The sequence below is a fragment of the Neolamprologus multifasciatus genome, chromosome 18 (genome assembly GCF_963576455.1).
Source record: "Neolamprologus multifasciatus chromosome 18, fNeoMul1.2, whole genome shotgun sequence".
Classification (NCBI taxonomy): domain Eukaryota; kingdom Metazoa; phylum Chordata; class Actinopteri; order Cichliformes; family Cichlidae; genus Neolamprologus; species Neolamprologus multifasciatus.
The window spans coordinates 19,095,063-19,112,300 of record NC_140456.1 but is presented as its reverse complement, the minus strand read 5'-3'; the positions used below and the strand labels follow the sequence as shown (position 1 = coordinate 19,112,300).

General features: G+C 39.9%; 2 protein-coding genes across 2 annotated transcripts in view; one reads left to right on the top strand and one right to left on the bottom strand.

Annotated features, from left to right (window-relative positions):
- Nucleotides 1–2,238, top strand: part of LOC146497739 (uncharacterized) — a 19,406-nt gene extending 17,168 nt beyond the window's left edge. Inside the window, exon 2 of the mRNA XM_085139498.1 lies at nucleotides 135–2,238. Within this exon, the coding sequence (XP_084995624.1) occupies nucleotides 135–902 (768 nt within the window). The 3' untranslated portion in view covers nucleotides 903–2,238. The remainder of the gene's footprint in view (nucleotides 1–134) is intronic.
- On the bottom strand, nucleotides 1,087–17,238 carry LOC146497738 (uncharacterized). The gene is made up of 3 exons (XM_085140427.1): nucleotides 1,951–17,238; nucleotides 1,654–1,794; nucleotides 1,087–1,505 (listed from the first exon to the last, which is right to left on the bottom strand). The coding sequence occupies exons 1-3, from the start codon at nucleotides 2,348–2,350 to the stop codon at nucleotides 1,087–1,089; spliced, it is 960 nt and encodes a 319-aa protein (XP_084996553.1). The 5' UTR covers nucleotides 2,351–17,238.

Here is a 17,238-nt window from a genome sequence, read left to right as displayed (position 1 = left end):
TTATGTGCCCATAATTGTAAAGTAGATGCAAATTAACACATTGATAATCGGGCAAATTATTAACGCCAATTCGTGTCCTCCCTGTCTCATTTCATTTATTGTCTTTACATCAACCTTGTCCTTGTATGTTACAGGTACTGCACTCCCAAAGATTGAATGAACCTGCATTACGACCATGGGTAATTGTAAGCACCACGGGGAAGGTCGAAGCTGCACACTGCACCTGTATGGCCGGAGTTGCTGAGACCTGCACCCATGTCGCTGCACTTCTATTTAAAGTGGAGGCAACAGTGAGGATCCGTGGCACAAAGACTGTCACAGATGAACCAGCCTACTGGGTTTTGCCGGGGAACACAACCAAGATACAGCCAGAGGTTGGCCATAACATTGACTTTTCATCTTCAGCAGCACAAAAAAAGACTCTTGATGAAAATATAAACGGACCGTCTGTGGTGAAAGGCAGAAGAAGCCGTCCTTCAAAACGAAAGATTCCTTCTGCTACGTTTGAGGAGTTGTCACCAGTGTTAGACACACTTCATAAACACAATAAAGCAGCGTGTTTGTCTGGATTGGATAAATACTACACATCACACACTGTACAATCTTCCACATTACCAATGTCTCTGGCGTGTTTGCACAACACAGGTGCACAGTCCCTTGGTCTTACCGAGCTGCAACTGCACTGTGTAAAGTACATAATTGCAGCAAAAGTTACTGAAGAACAGGCAGAAGCTATCGAGGTACGCACAAGACTGCAACACAAGAGCCCAGAATGGTATGTGTGGCGTGCTGGGAGAATCACAGCTTCGATGATGCACGCTGTTTGCCACCACTGTAGACACTGTAGACACCACTGGTGTCTAGTTTTCTGTCAGAAGTGCATTGAAATATGTATAACTTGATTTCAAACCTGCAGCACTTACCATGTAACAATTGTCAAACTGTAAAATAAAGAGTGAAATACAGTTATTTGTTATCTTGCTTTTATTATAACGTCATTTTAGTGAAACAGGTACAGAAATGGTTACATAATGTAATGTCAGTGTGTTCATACAATAACACATAAAAAAAAAGGTTTTACTAGTACTATGTCTTCAGAGACATACTGAGAGACATAAAAATAGCAAAACAAGTAAAACCAGTGTAATATTTCACTTTTTCCGTATCACCCTTTAAAAAGTTTTCATTCAGCTCTGTCTTGTCCAACTTTGATTTAAGCTTTCTGTTCTCCTCCAGCAGCCGGTTTATTTCTGCTCTGCTCTGTACACAGCGCACACAATCATTTGTCAGTCTTTGATCTTCTGTCTGTTTCTCTCTGATATCACTGTTTTCTGCATCTGCACCCGTTACCTCTGCTTCTACTTGTCCAAGACAAATTTGGCCCTCAGCCAAATTAACAAGGTTGTTATGGAGTTGCTCTTCTGTGTTGTCCATCTCTGGCTGCTCTCCTGTGGTAACTTCTGCTGGGGCTTCACCTTCACATTCTGCAGCTCCATTGTGAAAGCCTGTCCAATAAAAAGAGTGCAAATACACAAGGGAATTTTAAAGTGGTTTATACATTAAGGCAGTATGAATACTCAAATGTTTGTGTTAATTGACTAAGATCAACTTTTAAAATAAGAGATTGTGGTTGGGGGTGCGGTTGTTGTTTACCTCCTACTAGTGCTTTTTTTTGTTGGCGTTGTGTTCGCCTCCTGTGACGGTCTGAATGTGATGTTCGGATTTCGGAGTGCCCCATGTGTAGCGTTGGTACCCAGTCTGGATTTGTTTGATCCATTTCATAGGCAGGCTTCCCTACAGTTGTGCAAAAGAATTAGCGAATCTTTACATAGCACATATGTCTGCAAAGTCACTCCATTCATGTTTGATCGCAATTTCTATAACTTCCGAGACCACCAACGATAATATTATTCAGCTATAAAGTGTGATATGAACATATCTAGCACTTACCGGAATGAAAATGTCTGGAGCACACCAAGTGATATGGGGAGATGGAACAGAACTTGATATCAGCTCGTCTCACGGCTGCTATCCAGGCTCGACGCCTTCGTTTGGTAACATCCGATACATGAGCTCCTTGATATTGCTTCCAGGTTGGGAAAGCATAAAAAGACAACCCAAGTTTATTCCCGTGCCGATCGTAAGATCGAACATTGCAGCCGACCACACAGCAAGTACGAACCATGGCTGTGCTTTCGCTCCTTCGTCGCTTGCTCTTAGACCCCGAAAATGGCGGATCAGGCCAAAATCCTTTCCACGCCCACCCCCGTGACATCACGCTCCAAAGCCCTATTAATAAAAAAAAAAACACTTCAAGGAAGGACACTGGAACATCTGCACCTTTAAACATTTGTCTGGTTGGAATATATAATTACAGGAACACCAAATTACAACACAGCAACACAGTAGTTTGCACAGTAAATTTGTTAGCTCACTATCCGGTTGGCAAATGCTTATTTTCCCCTGACAACTAGTAGTCACTAACTGGTCTATAGAGCTAAAGAGACACTTAGATGGGAAAAAAAGAGTCAGATGTTCAATGACAATTAACAGTTAAACTTTAAAAATATTTAATAAATACAATTAAGCAAAAAAAAAAAAAAAAAACCATCAGTGATGTTGGTATCAGACATTCACCAATTCATGTTGTTGTAAATAAATGCTTTAAGTCTAGAAGGTTTGTAGGTAGAAGTTTAACTCTTATCAAAACCACCCCCACATGTAAAAACGAACAACACTACAAACTAAACTTTATACAGCCTATCTGTATTCACACAGCTATAGATATGCATGCCTAACAATAATAATGGATAAAACTAATAACCAGATGATTAGAACAGAAACGGCAAACAACTTATTTACTAAGAGAGGTCCAATAAACAAACAGTGGTGACTGAGGGTCATGGGCATTCAAGGCTCCTTGAGTGAAGGTTGTGGGTAGTGAGGTTGGCCCTGTGGCTCGATCCAACAGACAAATAACTGTAGATCAGGCTGCCAAATACACAGTGTATTGTTGTTTGTTAGGTATGGGTCTGCATAGCTGTAGATCCATTAGGGTGTCCATGCTGACGACTGTCCACCACTGAAAGCGCCAACAACGGGCACATGAAGATCAGAAATGGATCAGGGAGTATATAACGTGGATGGCTGGGTGTGTTTGTGTCGTTTACCTGGGGAACACTAGGTACCTGGCACCAGGATACACTAGGGGAAGAAGGCAAGCTAGTGGAGGCAGTGTGATGCTTTGGGCAATGTATTGCTGGGACACATGTACTTTAACACATACCACCCACTTAGGCATTGTTGCAGACCATGTATACCCTTTCATGGGAAAAGTATTCCCTGATGACTATGGCTTCTTTCGTCGGAATAATTGGTCCTGGCACAAAGCAAAAATGATTCAGGAATTGTTTGAGATGCACAACAAGTTTGACATGATGACATGGCCTCCAGATTCCTCAGATATGTGGGATGTGTTGGACAAGCAAGTCACAAACAGATGTAGGTTTTTCGAACAATAAATGGCGGGGTAATCCACGTCACTTTGTACATTCTTGTTTCCAGTATTTCCAGTGACATCACCTAAGGCACTGCAAAACTGTATGTGATGTGTTGTTGGTTAATATAACACAGTCACTGCATCATCAGCCAGAAATAACTAGCTTATCAGATTAACATAAATACTGCAGATCAAACATATCACACCACCACTTATGACACATACTGGAGTTTTGCCCTCACTGTGAACTTAGGTCAACCCTGACTTGTGGCTTCAGGAAGTCAGTTGACTCAGCAGCTGCTCAGCACATAATTCCCTCCACCATATGGTTTATGACGTTGTTAGCATAGCAAAGATTGTCAGGTTAGCTGTTCCCAGGTTGATAGCTGATTAACAGACATTTTCGGAGGATTTCCATCAATAAAGGACACTAGAACCTCTGGGCCTTTAAACATTTGTCAGCTTGGAATACATTATCACCAAAACACCAAATTACAACACAGCGAAAATGCTGCTGGAATACAATTAAAGCTAGGTAAACCGCTGACATCAAATCATGCTGTCAGAATATTAAAACCAAGGAAAAAAATATCATATTTAGTTTGATTTTTAGCTTACTATTTTTTTTCTCAATTGCATTTTTTTTAAAGACTCCGCATAAAATAGGATGATGGGGCTTTCAAAGGTATTAAAAACTGTGATACGTCACTGAGGACATCTCGCCCCTTTCCCACCAACCGTGACCTGGAAAGTTTCATCATACTACGTTGCTGCTAACCTGCAGCAAAATACCTTCACAGTGAGATAGTCGGGTGCAAAACTGGCTTATTTGTAGTTTACCATGTGACTCACTTAAAAGAGTGGGCGCTTTACAAAATAATTCAATTCAATTCAGTTTTATTTATATAGCGCCAAATCACAACAACAGTTGCCTCAAGGCACTTTATATTGTAAGGTAGACCCTACAATAATACATACAGAGGAAAAACCCAACAATCATATGACCGCCTATGAGCAAGCACTTTGGCGACAGTGGGAAGGAAAAACTCCCTTTTAACAGGAAGAAACCTCCGACAGAACCAGGCTCAGGGAGGGGCGGCCATCTGCTGCGACCGGTTGGGGTGAGAGAAGGAAGACAGGATAGAAGATGTGCTGTGGAAGAGAGCCAGAGATTAATAACAAGTGTGATTCAATGCAGAGAAGTCTATTAACACATAGTGAGTGAGAAAGGTGACTGAAAAAGAAAAACTCAATGCATCAATGGAGTCCCCCAGCAGCCTATGCCTATTGCAGCATAACTAAAGGAGGATTCAGGGTCACCTGATTCAGCCCTAACTATATGCTTTAGCAAAAAGAAAAGTTTTTAACCTAATCTTAAAAGTAGAGATAGTGTCTGTCTCCCGAGTCCAAACTGGAAGCTGGTTCCACAGAAGAGGGGCCTGAAAACTGAAGGCTCTCCCTCCCATTCTACTTTTAAATACTCTAGGAACAACAAGTAAGCCTGCAGTGCGAGAGCGAAGTGCTCTAATAGGGTGATATGGTACTACAAGGCCATTAAATAAGACATATGAAAAAGGAGTTCAAGAGCTTTTGAACAGCCCAAATATGATAATAAGGAAGAATGTGAATTTCAAGTGAAGTTAAAAACATCCTTACGCAGTGCTGTAAAAGCAGAGATGATGTAACAGAGTTATAAACAGACTACTGCCCTAATTTTCAAATTCAGAATTTGTTCTGTTTTTTGTTTGTTTCTAAAGCACAAATATCTTGTTCTGGAAACAAGGTCATAAGCTGGGGAGAGGAAGTCTGTTAAAACCCACATCCCAACTTGATTATTTGCTATGAATAAATATTGATGCGAATTATGTTTAAGGTTAAAAAATGTTTTTGTGTCTCTGAAAATCTTCTTTTTTTGAAGTGTTTTAAGTTCTATAAGAAAGGTTATAAGTTTTATAGCTATAAAGTTTTTACTCATCATTTGACTTTAGTACCTAAAACCTGTTTAAATGAACTCAAACTGCACACATGATCCACATTCAGTCTTCTGTATCAGTTGTACACACTTGTTTCTGTTCTTGGCTTCACCGTTGAGAGACATGCATCTGTCTAAACAATGTTGTCTCAGCAGCCTGTTACACCCCCACTGTTGTGACCTCCCTAAAACCCCTGCCCTCCACTGCAGTGATCCTATTACTCTGAACAGGTTGCAGACGGACACCAAGAACACAGCCTCGTGGGCAAATGCGTCATTGTCGTCTGCTTTGATTACTGGCCGTGGATTAGAAGAAAATTGTTTCTCCGTGATGACAATCCTTTGAGCAGCGACACAGCAGTTTTCATTCCTTGGTCCTACTTCACTTATTTATCCTACTTGTTGTTGTGCCTCATTTAAGGCTGGCATTGTGCGTGTGTGTTGGATGTACTGGGGAAAATAAAGGATTTGCTGGGATTAGGCGTTTGCAGCAGACTAATGGCAGTAAGAAACTTGCTGTGGCACCATCAGATACATGATCAGCCTTTAATCTTACAGAAGCTAAATGGGGTACGGGGGGTTGGAGAGGGCACTACTTTTGTGCAATCATTTTTAAATCTCTGGGTTAGACACAAGCCTCAAGTGCTTAGTGAGCAATTTATCTACAGTTTCTGTCCTCATCTTTACATTTTCAAAGAGAATTGATACAGTTCTGTGAAGTAAACAGTGACGTAAAAGCAGCACGCAGAATGAAAGACATAGAAACAGCACGCCCCTGTGCTTGTGACATGTGTGTATTTATGCTGCCTATGTTATATCTTTTATTTACATAATCAAAATGCCTCTACGCTTGATGGAAAAAGCAGGTCATCGTTCTGTAAACCATTTCATTTTAAGATAAATGCTTAGTTTAAGGTTGGTTGGTTTTGGGTAAGTCTCCAGGAAATTACTGGAAAGCAATGTGAGGTCCTCTGAAGTGTGTGTGTGTGTGTGTGTGTGTGTGTGTGTGTGTGTGTGTGTGTGTGTGTGTGTGTGTGTGTGTGTGTGTGTGTGTGTGCGTGCTTGGATGAGATGACTTGCAGGCCCTGACACACTGCAGACAATTATGCAACACCACCAACTAATCTGTGTATGAGGACTTGATGGGGGACTGAGACAAGAGAATTATACTGAGACAGGTTTTCTTTCATGCCAACATCAATACATTTTATATCACTGACTGTATATATAGGTTTTTGGTATTACTGTTTTTAATCTTTGCTGCAGTTTTTAAAAAGTACAACATTGTAAGTCCAGCACTTTTTTTTTTATATGAAATTACATAACATCACATTGAATACTGTTTTATGCGACTATTTTTGGGTAATGAAGTCAGAGTTGTTAGATATTCCTTTTAAAGTATCTATATACTCATCTTTATTAGGAACACCTGTTCAACTGCTTGTTGATGCAAATATTTAACAAACCAATTGCATGGCAGCAACTCAAAGCATTTAAATAATGGAGACATGGTCAAGATGACCTGCTGAAGTTCAAACTAAACATCAGAATGACCAAAAATATATAAACGGTGGCCCTGAAAAGTCAAATACACTGCACCTTAAGAAAACACTTGCAAATAGAAAAATCATGTAAATGCACAGAAAACAAAAGTTGAATAAAGCATAAAGTCCATAAAGGTCCACAGGTTGAACTTTGGTTGTGTAATGTGTGCTTTTACAGCGTTTTTCTGTTTGCTGGTATTTCTTAAGTTACTGTGCATCTGACCTCTTAAGTGACTTTGAACATGGCAATGTTGGTGTGATTTGGGCTGGGCTGAGTAACTGAGAAACTGGTGATCGACTGGGATTTTCCCACAAAACCGTCTTTAGGGTTTACAAAAATGGTCCAAAAAAGAGAACATGAGCCACAGTGCTAATGTGTTTTGAGCTGATAGGACAGGAACATGAACTCAAATAACCACTTGTTCTAACTAAGGTACTGTCATACAGACGGACATCTCTGAAGGTACAACATGTCCAAACTTGACGCAGATAGGCTACAGCTGCAGAATACCACACCAGGTGCCACTCCTGTCAAAAACAGGAAACTGATGCTACGGTTCACACAGGCTTACCAAAATTGGACAATAGGGCATTAGAGAAACGATGTATGACCTGATGAGTCTGAATTTCTGCTGCAAAATTTGGATGGAAACTGGAAACTAAGTGAAACTAAATGGATTTAAAAACAAAATGTCAAAGTGAAATAAAAATAAAAATAAATAAGAGCACACAAGGCTCTAATAACTCTGTTATCACACATGTAATTTTATCATCAATGTTTAGACCTGTGCTGGTCTTGTTTCTTTGGTTAGGATGACTCAGAGTCAATACTCTGCCATAAATTATCCACCCCAGCATGACTAACTAGGGCGGTTCCCATAAGGTGTGATGCATTGGTTTTATTAATAATACCAACGCTGTGACCCATCACAATCAAAGAAAGAATGACTAACCAATGATGGGTTGTGCTACATGGAAGTTACTTGCAATAGGGCTCGTCTTTTCTCCTACTCAACATTGTTTTCAGCTTCTTTTAAATAGTGACTCAAGACGTTTTTTGGAAGTTTTGTCAGTTTTAGAGATTTCAAAGAATTTGGAGAAAAACTTGCATCAGATGGTTATAAAGAAAACTGGCTTGCCAACTGTTGCTACATTTAATCACAGATTTCGTGTGAATTCATGTTCAATCAGCCATGAAAGGAAGTTCAAAATTGAAGAACATTTAATCCTTTTAACACAACTCAGTCATTTATAAGTCATCTGTCACCACGTCATCTTATGTAACACAAACTGTGGTATCTGCCTTTTAAAAGCCAAGACAAACACAGTCAAGATTAAATAAATTAATATTTAATATTGTGTTTTCCATCTAACTGTGCACGTAATCAAAGCCTCAGGTCAGACATTTTGTACCGCGTTACTTAGCTATGAAGAAACAGTCTGACTCTGTGGTTTGATCTCCGCAGCCTGGAGCACCGTCACTGAGCTTACTTAATAAACACACCCCGGCTTTATGACGCCAGAGACATGCGTGCGCGTTGTGGTTGCATTGTGTATGTATGCTTAAAGGGAGGTGGAAAAAGATCAACTGAAATCCTTGAAGAATAAGCATAGACTTTGTAACACTTATGAACAAAGATGAGGATTCAATAGAGAAACGGACTTAGCTGCTCAGGTGAACACACAAAAAACATAGAGTAAAGCAGCTGGGTTTTACCTCTGTGTTCTTCCTTCAGGTCCTGCTCTGGGCCTCATTATAACCAACAACGGACTTTAACCAGGTTGTTTGTTTTATGCAAAATTCTGCCCAGTCTTAATATCCTTTATCATGTCCTGGGTGTGTGATGCAGGGGGAGAGGATGGAAAGGCAAAGGGCAGGACTAGAGTTAGAATCCCAATAACTTTGAATCTGAGAAAATATTTATTTCTTCTTAAAAACCTTTAACATTGGGTCTGTTGATATTCACCCAGTTTTGAGTATAGATTGTATATAAAAGATGGATGTAGCTTTGTGGTCTGAATTCTGGTTTCTGCATTCTGGTTTCAAAGAGAACTCTGATTATGTAGAAGTGTACGGGAAAATGGACCCTCAGCTTCCAGTAAACACAGTAATACCTTTCCTGATTACTTTATGGTCTTAATCGCTAGTTTCATGAGTTGCTGCATGCAACGTGTCATTCGGTTTCTAAGTCATGGTTCCCACAAGAGTCAAAAAGGACAGGTTTTAATGATTTGCTACTGTATGAGTGTCACAGTCATGTGTAAACCTAACGTCCATATTTAAGATGCTCACCTCAAGATTTCACAGTGGGCAATGCCACAGTATGTACATTCACCTTTTATAGACACCTCCTGAGGAATTGCCCTGCCGTGTTTTGTTTGTTTCAGCTCTGGAGTTTGCTGTTCAGAAAAATATTAAAACTTTGTAGAAGTTGAAGTCATATTTTATGACACAGCCCTGATCCAAAAAGTTCAAGGTAGTGCACTGTAAATATTCTTAAATATAGTCAACATTTTATTCCACCATAGAAGTTCTTTTGAACTCTTGTGCTTTAATTCACTGGACACATCTCTTCTCAAACTCCTGTAGTCCTACACTGCCCTTTACTTCCTGCAAAGTATTTACTGTAAAGTAAACTCGAATGATAAGTGTGAAGTTTTTAATTCTGTGTTGTTACCTTTGGAAAGAAAAATTAGTGATATTTGTTGTTAATGTTTTGCTCACTTTTTAAACCTTAAATATTCAAGTTCATAATGCAAACGCCCTTTTTACATGTTATTTGCTAAATGTCTGAATGCTCGAACTGCCGTTGTAGTCAGTTCATCTCATCAATCTTACTCCTTTGAGAAACCACATGTAAGTATCTCGATGCATGCTCAATCATCCAGGTAAGTAAATCCCCTAAAGTTGATTCTGTTCATCTGGATGTAGCGTTTTCAGTGGGAGAAACGTTTCGTCACTCATCCAAGTGACTTCTTCAGTCTCAGCTGACTGCAGGTTTCCCAACCTTATAAACAATCTTGGGAAAACGTTTCTCCCACTGAAAACGATACGTCCAGATGAGCAGAATCAACTTTTGGGGGGCACATGTAAATAGTTAAGACATCATGTCCCCTTTATTTAATTATTAAGCTTTTGGATAGTATTTTAATATTTGCTGAAGGGTTTTTTTTAAAAAAAAAAATAGTGTCCTGAAACTGTGACCTAAATTCTCTTAAGGCTTTGGTTTTGATGATTAAGAACTTGAATGAAACAAATCAGCTTTAAATAAATACAAGAAGTAAAGTAGTTAAACGATACTACAGATTTTCTTCTAGGTACTTTAGTTACTCCTATTGTTATCCATCTGATAAGCTGATAGCAATACTAGTGATGTTGCATAAACTCTGACTCTGTATCCAAGCTCCTGCTGTGTTGATTGAGGTTGTCGTCCTCTTAAAGTGTTCTAATACTTTGTCTTGTTTAATTTAAGCGTGTCTTTCAAAAAAACAGCCAAATCTGAACGAGACAATCTTAATCGTAAAAAGTGGAAACAGAAAATGAATGTACTCCCTTTGCTGGTATATAGCTTTATAGAGAACCGATTTTGCCAAGTATTTCTAGTTGCTTTCTTATTTCCTATATAAGAAAAAAAAAATAGTCCTTGAACAACACTCTCTCTTATGAGGGTGTATAATTTTTGCATTAGTCGTGACCTGATTATTGTTTGCACAAGAGCACATAGAGTTTGTCAGGCAGGATCAGCCAGCTTAGTGCAAACAAGTAAGCGCTATGGGAAAGGCCAGCATCACATAGAAGACATGTAGATGATTATGATAAGCTTATTTAAAGATTTTTCATAGGTTCGAGTTTCACATGCTTTTCAGGAAGTCTTATGAGTGTGCTCGGCTGTACAGGTCAACGCAGGACGCAGGCTGGTTTAAGTTTAACATCATGTGATGCGTCTAAAGGTCCGGGGCTGCTTACTATGGTGGAAATCTGTCTTCTCAAGACGTTTATGGTTTTATTGTTTGCTCTTACTACCTGAAAACATCTATACGCGTACAGTTTCACAAAGCTTTACATGTTAAGTGATGTCATCTGCCTCTCCGTCTCACCCAACCTTTAAAGCTCAAACCTGCTGACTCTAAGTGTCACTCTACAAATAGTAATTTGATCTTGCCCAGAAGGGACAAGTGAGTCTGTAAATTTACTTAAGTTGTTTACTTTTTTACAGTTTTGTACTTTGTATTTCAGGCTGCTTTGTGTTTCTGTTCCACCACATTTCACTGGGAGCATTTTTAAACTAATGTTAAACATTGAACCTCAGGCTCTGAACATTTTTGACTTTTGACCTCTTGCAAAAGAGCTGCACATTGTTTGGATTCTTCACCATTTCATGTGTATGTAATGTGTTAGGAGTTATATCATACATAAGTTTCCCCTGATGGTTTTATTTAACTATATGACCCATAAATGGGTTAAAAGTGCAATTCTGTTTTTAAGAAAAGAATAAAAACTGCAACCTTTGGAAGCACTGTTTTTATTTTGTCATCTATCCTTCCACAATAAGCCTTTCATGACCGTCAGAGTGATCTTACTAATCCCTGGACTTCCAGTGTGTAAGCAACTTTTCCCATGAACATGGTAAAAAGCTCAGCATGTGCTTCGGTGGACTGTAGGTGACAAGCAAAGCTTTGCAGACCCACGTCCTCCTGTTTTAGTTGTATACTGTCACCTGGGGGCAACATCAAAAATAAGTGGAACAACTGGTACTGTGGGCTATGCTCATTTATATTTGTGCTTGTGTTTTTTTCCCTTCCTGAGAAGACAAAGAATGTCTTTGTGTTGTGGTGGAGTAAACCGAGAGTTTAAAACTTCAGAACTGTCCATAGTCCTCTGATGTGCTGGTGTTCTTTCCAGATACTTGCTCATTATGAAAAACTCCTCTGGGAGAAACTTTCTCGATCAATTTTTTTAAATGGCCTGTATTTGCATTGTACTGTCAACACTGGGTGACATGCTTTTGGCTTTGGAGCACACATAAAGGAGTCTCTGTGGTTGAATCCGGCCCAACTCCAACAGCTACAGCAAATCATATGCTAGAATTAGAGAGTATTTTTTCTCAGCACACTGTGGTCAGTGCAGTTTGCATGTTCTCTCAGGATACTTTAGCTTCCTCCCACAGCCCAGTGACATGCACGATAGGTTAACTGGTGACCGAGTGTGAATGGTTGTCAGTCTCTCAGCATTAGCCCTGTGATGCAATACACCGCCTTTCATCCTGTGACAATCAGGATAAACTCCGACATCTATTCTTTAAGTTTTCTGTTCTTTTCCTGAGTTGAATCCTGTATACAGTTTTAAAGGACTATTTTTTTGCATTAACATTAATAATACTTTTACTCATCAGTAATAGTAAATGAATACGTCAAGAAATCTTTTATCTTTGATTCAGCTTGGTTTTAATACACACAATAGCTACAAATGTGTACAAGGAGAAAGGGTGTGAAGGAGGGTGTTTTTGGCTGAGCCATCCTGAAGTGTTGCTTTTCAATAAGCTTGTGTTTGGCTGATGTGAACGCAAGCACTTTTTTTTTTGTTAGTCAAATTTTTGAGCAAACAAGTTTGAGGTAGTGACTGCCACGCGACTGTCAGCTTGAAGATTACTTCCTTACACTCCTGGAAACCACAAAATGTGATGTACACATTGAAAGTTTTCTTTTAAATGAATTATTAAGTTGACTTTTAAAAAAGTAAACATGAGGGTTAGATCCCAGATCTGATGAGTGTCTTCTGTTAGTTTGCCAGCAAAATTCCTTAAAGGATGTCCAGGATCCCTTCAAATGTCTTTGAATCTTGTATAATATGCAGTGCAGGCTGTGGTGTGTGCTTTTTTGTTTTGAGCATTGTCATTTTAAAAAAACCTGTCCCTGTCCCCAAATTTAAGTAGCACATGGAAGCTTTTTTTCCTTGCGTGCCTTATTACTACATGGAAAATTACCAAGAAAAAGGATTTGTAGGGGTCTGCCGGCCATCCTTTGTTTTATATGTTAAAGAAGGGACAACCCCCTGTTGATAAATCAGCAGGGAGTCTTTGGGGGAGGGGAGCAACCCTTGTGAATTTTGAGGTGGAAGAGTACTGGCATTTGGCCATTCCTCAGCCCCCTTTTCAAGCCATGGAAGTGTGGACAGTTTGAACTCTGGTGAAACTGCACAGAACTGTTTGTGACAGGATGTTTAATTATGAATTCAACACGTTCCTGACACTTGAATGGATGAACAGTAATTTTTAGCAACAGCGAAGAAGAAAAGTTAAACAGATGCTGGATGACTGAGCAGAAGTACTCAAGTGCAGAATTAAAGTGCAGATATTTTACCCTGAAGTCCAACTAAATCTTACAAGTAGATTAATAAGCAAGAGTAGCAATAAACTGATGGACGTGCAAGCACTGTATATATATTTTTTTCTCTTTACTTTAAATGTGGACATTTATATGTTTGCCTTTGACACTTTTACCTACGAAAAGACTGCAAACACACCTCCCCATTCCTCTCTTATCATGCTTCCATCTATTCCATGTTTTTACCATCAACGAGAGACAAAAGCATACTGTGTTTCCTGCAGCAGAGCACAGCCAAAACTGTGTCACTGTGTCATATGTAATGGCGTGACCAATCACAGCACAGGTAAGTTTGAGTGGCTGGTGGGGATCTAACATAAGTCCAATCACACCAGAGTGCTCAGCCAATCAGGATCCTCGTAGCCAGTGCACAGAGCCCGTCTGTGGGAACATACGAAATTATGTGAGTATAAGTGCAGCTGGACAAAATATGCAGTTGCATGTTATCTATGCTCATGCAGACAGGGATGAGTTTGCATCTTTATTTCTGATAGTGCTTGTAAGCACAGCTTGTAAATGTATGTTAGTGAATGTGTGGGAGAAAGAGAAAGAAAAGATGGAGTTATTCCCTGCAAAGATATAAATTCTGATGATTTCTCACACTCAAAAGAATTTTCCTTGTTCTATATGTTTCTCTCTAAAATAGGATTATTCATGCTTCCTGCCAAGAAATGAGCCAGGAGGCACATGTGTCCTCCACTGACATCTCCTCTCTTGCACCTTTCTTAAGATGCATTTTGCATAAAACAAAAAGCTGCATTGGTTTCTTTCGGAGCTGTTTTGCAAATTTCATCACTCTCTCGTCCTTCTAGAGCCATGACTTTATGATGCAGGGAGCTCTCCATCCATTTCGCACTGACTACAAGAAGCGCCAGCGCTGGTTTGAACCAGTGTGATTTGTTACACAACACCACAGCAGAAATGAGTAGGATTGCACTGTGCATGCACTGACAACAGAGCAGTAACCTCTAACAATGACCGATTTTCCTGCAGATCCTCGTGCGTTGTTACATTAGACCTCAGAAACTGTCACTGTGAATATGGAATAAGAGTTATTTGCATTGATTGATGCCATACTGTGAGTGCTTGCTAGCTGACCAGCATCATAAAGCTGTGTTTGGCCAGGGGGCTATTGCGCAGCTCCATTTATGAGACCCCATTTGATGCTTTTCCCCCCCTACTTACATAACATGGATGTGTGGGGGTTTTTCTGGCACTCCACACAAGAACCGCCACGATCCAGCCTGTACATTCCGGTGGTTGCCATAGCAACAGGGCAGCATCCCTCTCCATCCTTTGTCCAGTGTCTCCCCATCGTTTGAGCTTCCCAGGCAGAAGGAGGTTTGGATTCTGCATGCAAATGGAAACACCCCTTATTGAGCTTCAAAGCCAGGAAGTAGAAGGGATTTACTCATTTAGATGGTGACTGAATGCCATTAGGTGGCTTTCACAGATTGTAGCGGTGCACTGAACTTCCCGCATCCTCTTACGACACGGCAACACTCACGTGTCGAGTAAGAGGAAAGGAACTGAACACAGTGTACTGATCAAGTTTTCTTTTTTGTCACATATGCAAATGGAAACACAGCTAAGGGAGGGACTGGTGCTAAATGACGTGCTTTAATTATATGGGATTTAAGTCTGGGTAGGAGAACATGGTGTCACTGTGTGGTTCTGGGAAAGCATGAAGTTTTACTGGGAGAACTGGACTGTTGCAGTGTGTGTGCCAGTCAGGGAATGTTTGTTTGCTTTTGTCAACAAGTCCCTCAGCTTTGGAACAAGCTGCCTGAGGAGATAAGGTTTGCTGAGTCAGTGATTGCCTTTTAATTCTGAGATCACATTTTTTATAGGCAAGCTTTTATATAGCAAAGCTTTTGTCATATTTTTATTGACTGTCTTGCTTGTGTTTTTTTTTTTTATATTGATATGCAGTGTTTTTCATTTTTGCACCCTTCTTTCTGTGTTTTACTGGGCGTTTGTTCATATCTGCCTTCTTTTGCTTGTCTATTAAAACTGTAAACTGAATGCTCTTTGTTTTGGTGTTTTGGTTCTCCTTTTGCTTAAATGGCAAGAATAAATTCGTGACCCCCCCACCCCCCCCCCCCCCCCCCACACACACACACTTTTAGCTGTAGTGCACAACAGTCTCTAAATAAACTCACAATAAAAGATACAGTTCAATGCCCAATTAGCAACTTAGTGATTGCTGATGGAAGGTTTTATCTTCTAAAGTTTTAAAGCACAGTTTATACTTGTTTTTCCCTTCAAACTTTACATCCTGCACATGTTTTCCTTATTGGTTTTCTGTTACGAACTCAGTGAACTCAGAAAAGTCTTCTACAAAACAAAGTTTAAAAGGGTGGAGAGGTTTCGTGTTTTCCCAGAAAAGACAAAAACAAAACAAAGCACATGTCTTGGCTTCAAGCCATTCACCGTCTTCTGAAATATGAGTAAACCTGCTTTCGGCATTATGATTGGCTAACCTGCACCATGCAAAGCCAATCAGGGATCTGACTAGCATTGTGTTGTAAGGGCAGCTGGGATGTAGGGGAAAGGTCTCAAAGCCCTGCCCCCAAGAAAGGAGAGGACAGCAGAAGTAAATGTTCTGTCACGTGAAATGAACATGTGTGCTTTTTTAGGAAATTGGGTCACTCTTTTGTCTCATTATATTAACGCAAAAAAAAAAGGATTTATTTTCCATCCTGTTATTTTCTCTGTATAGTGCAGATTCCCAACTCTTTCCTGACATCATGTTGGATTTGAACACAGCTGAATTTATACGTGTTCTCTACAGATCGCAATGCTTAAGGGTAAACAATATATGTAAACACCAGAAATATGCTGAATTTACTACTTTGCATCAACTGGCAGCACCTAGAAATTTGCTGCTAGTGGAAATTTACCCCAAACCTGCCACCCTCTAAACTCAACAAGGGAAAGACTTGTTTTTCTAGTTTGTTTCTTAAGTTAATAACATTGTGCAGACAAAGTACATTCAAGCCACAACAATCTGCGGTGCTGTGTGACTGTTAAATGACACAGCACTTCTGGGAAGACTGGCCTCTGGCTGTTCCACTGAAGGAGTTTAATAACTGTCTCATGAGTGCACCAGTTTTCAGTTACTTCTCATTCCATCCTAAAACGAGCCCAAACAAAGCTGCTGTTGAGCTCCTGCCAAGACTGCCAGACTGAAACATCAGAAGTTTTGGTGAAAGAAAGCACACCCAAAGAGCCTTTACTAGTGTTTCCTCTAGGTGTATTTCCTTTTAACACTCACAGTAACAACACAGCAGTGCCAGCTGTTTTAACAGCTTGCACAAATGTGTGAAGAGCAGCCCGAGCTCCTCCTGCAGCTAGAAACCTTTGGATCAATCATGATTTTCACACTGTAACGATAGCTTGATGAATGCTCCAGTCTAAACTAAGTTTATCCATGAAAACTTGATGCTTTGCTGTCCATAGCTGGACAACTTTGATTATTCAATATTTTGGCAAGCACACTATTCTTAAAAGTTAGATGAGAAGATAGAAGCTGCCACTGGGCCTGCCATGCAAGCTTAAGCTGTATAAACAATGTTTGCATCTGCATATAGAACCTGTAGGCAAAAAGCAATATATTTTTTGGCACTTGAGTCCTCCGGTCTCCATTTATACTCCTAACACTTTGGAATTTCCCATCAGTCTCACAACACTTGGCAAGCTCATAGCTTTTTATACAATTTTCTGGGTTAATAGTTGGGCTGTGAACAACGACTAGCACCCATATTATTTAGATTGTTACACCTTGGTCTAGATATGTACCTGTTAAACCGGAAGTCCTAAAATGTTAGTCCCCCCCC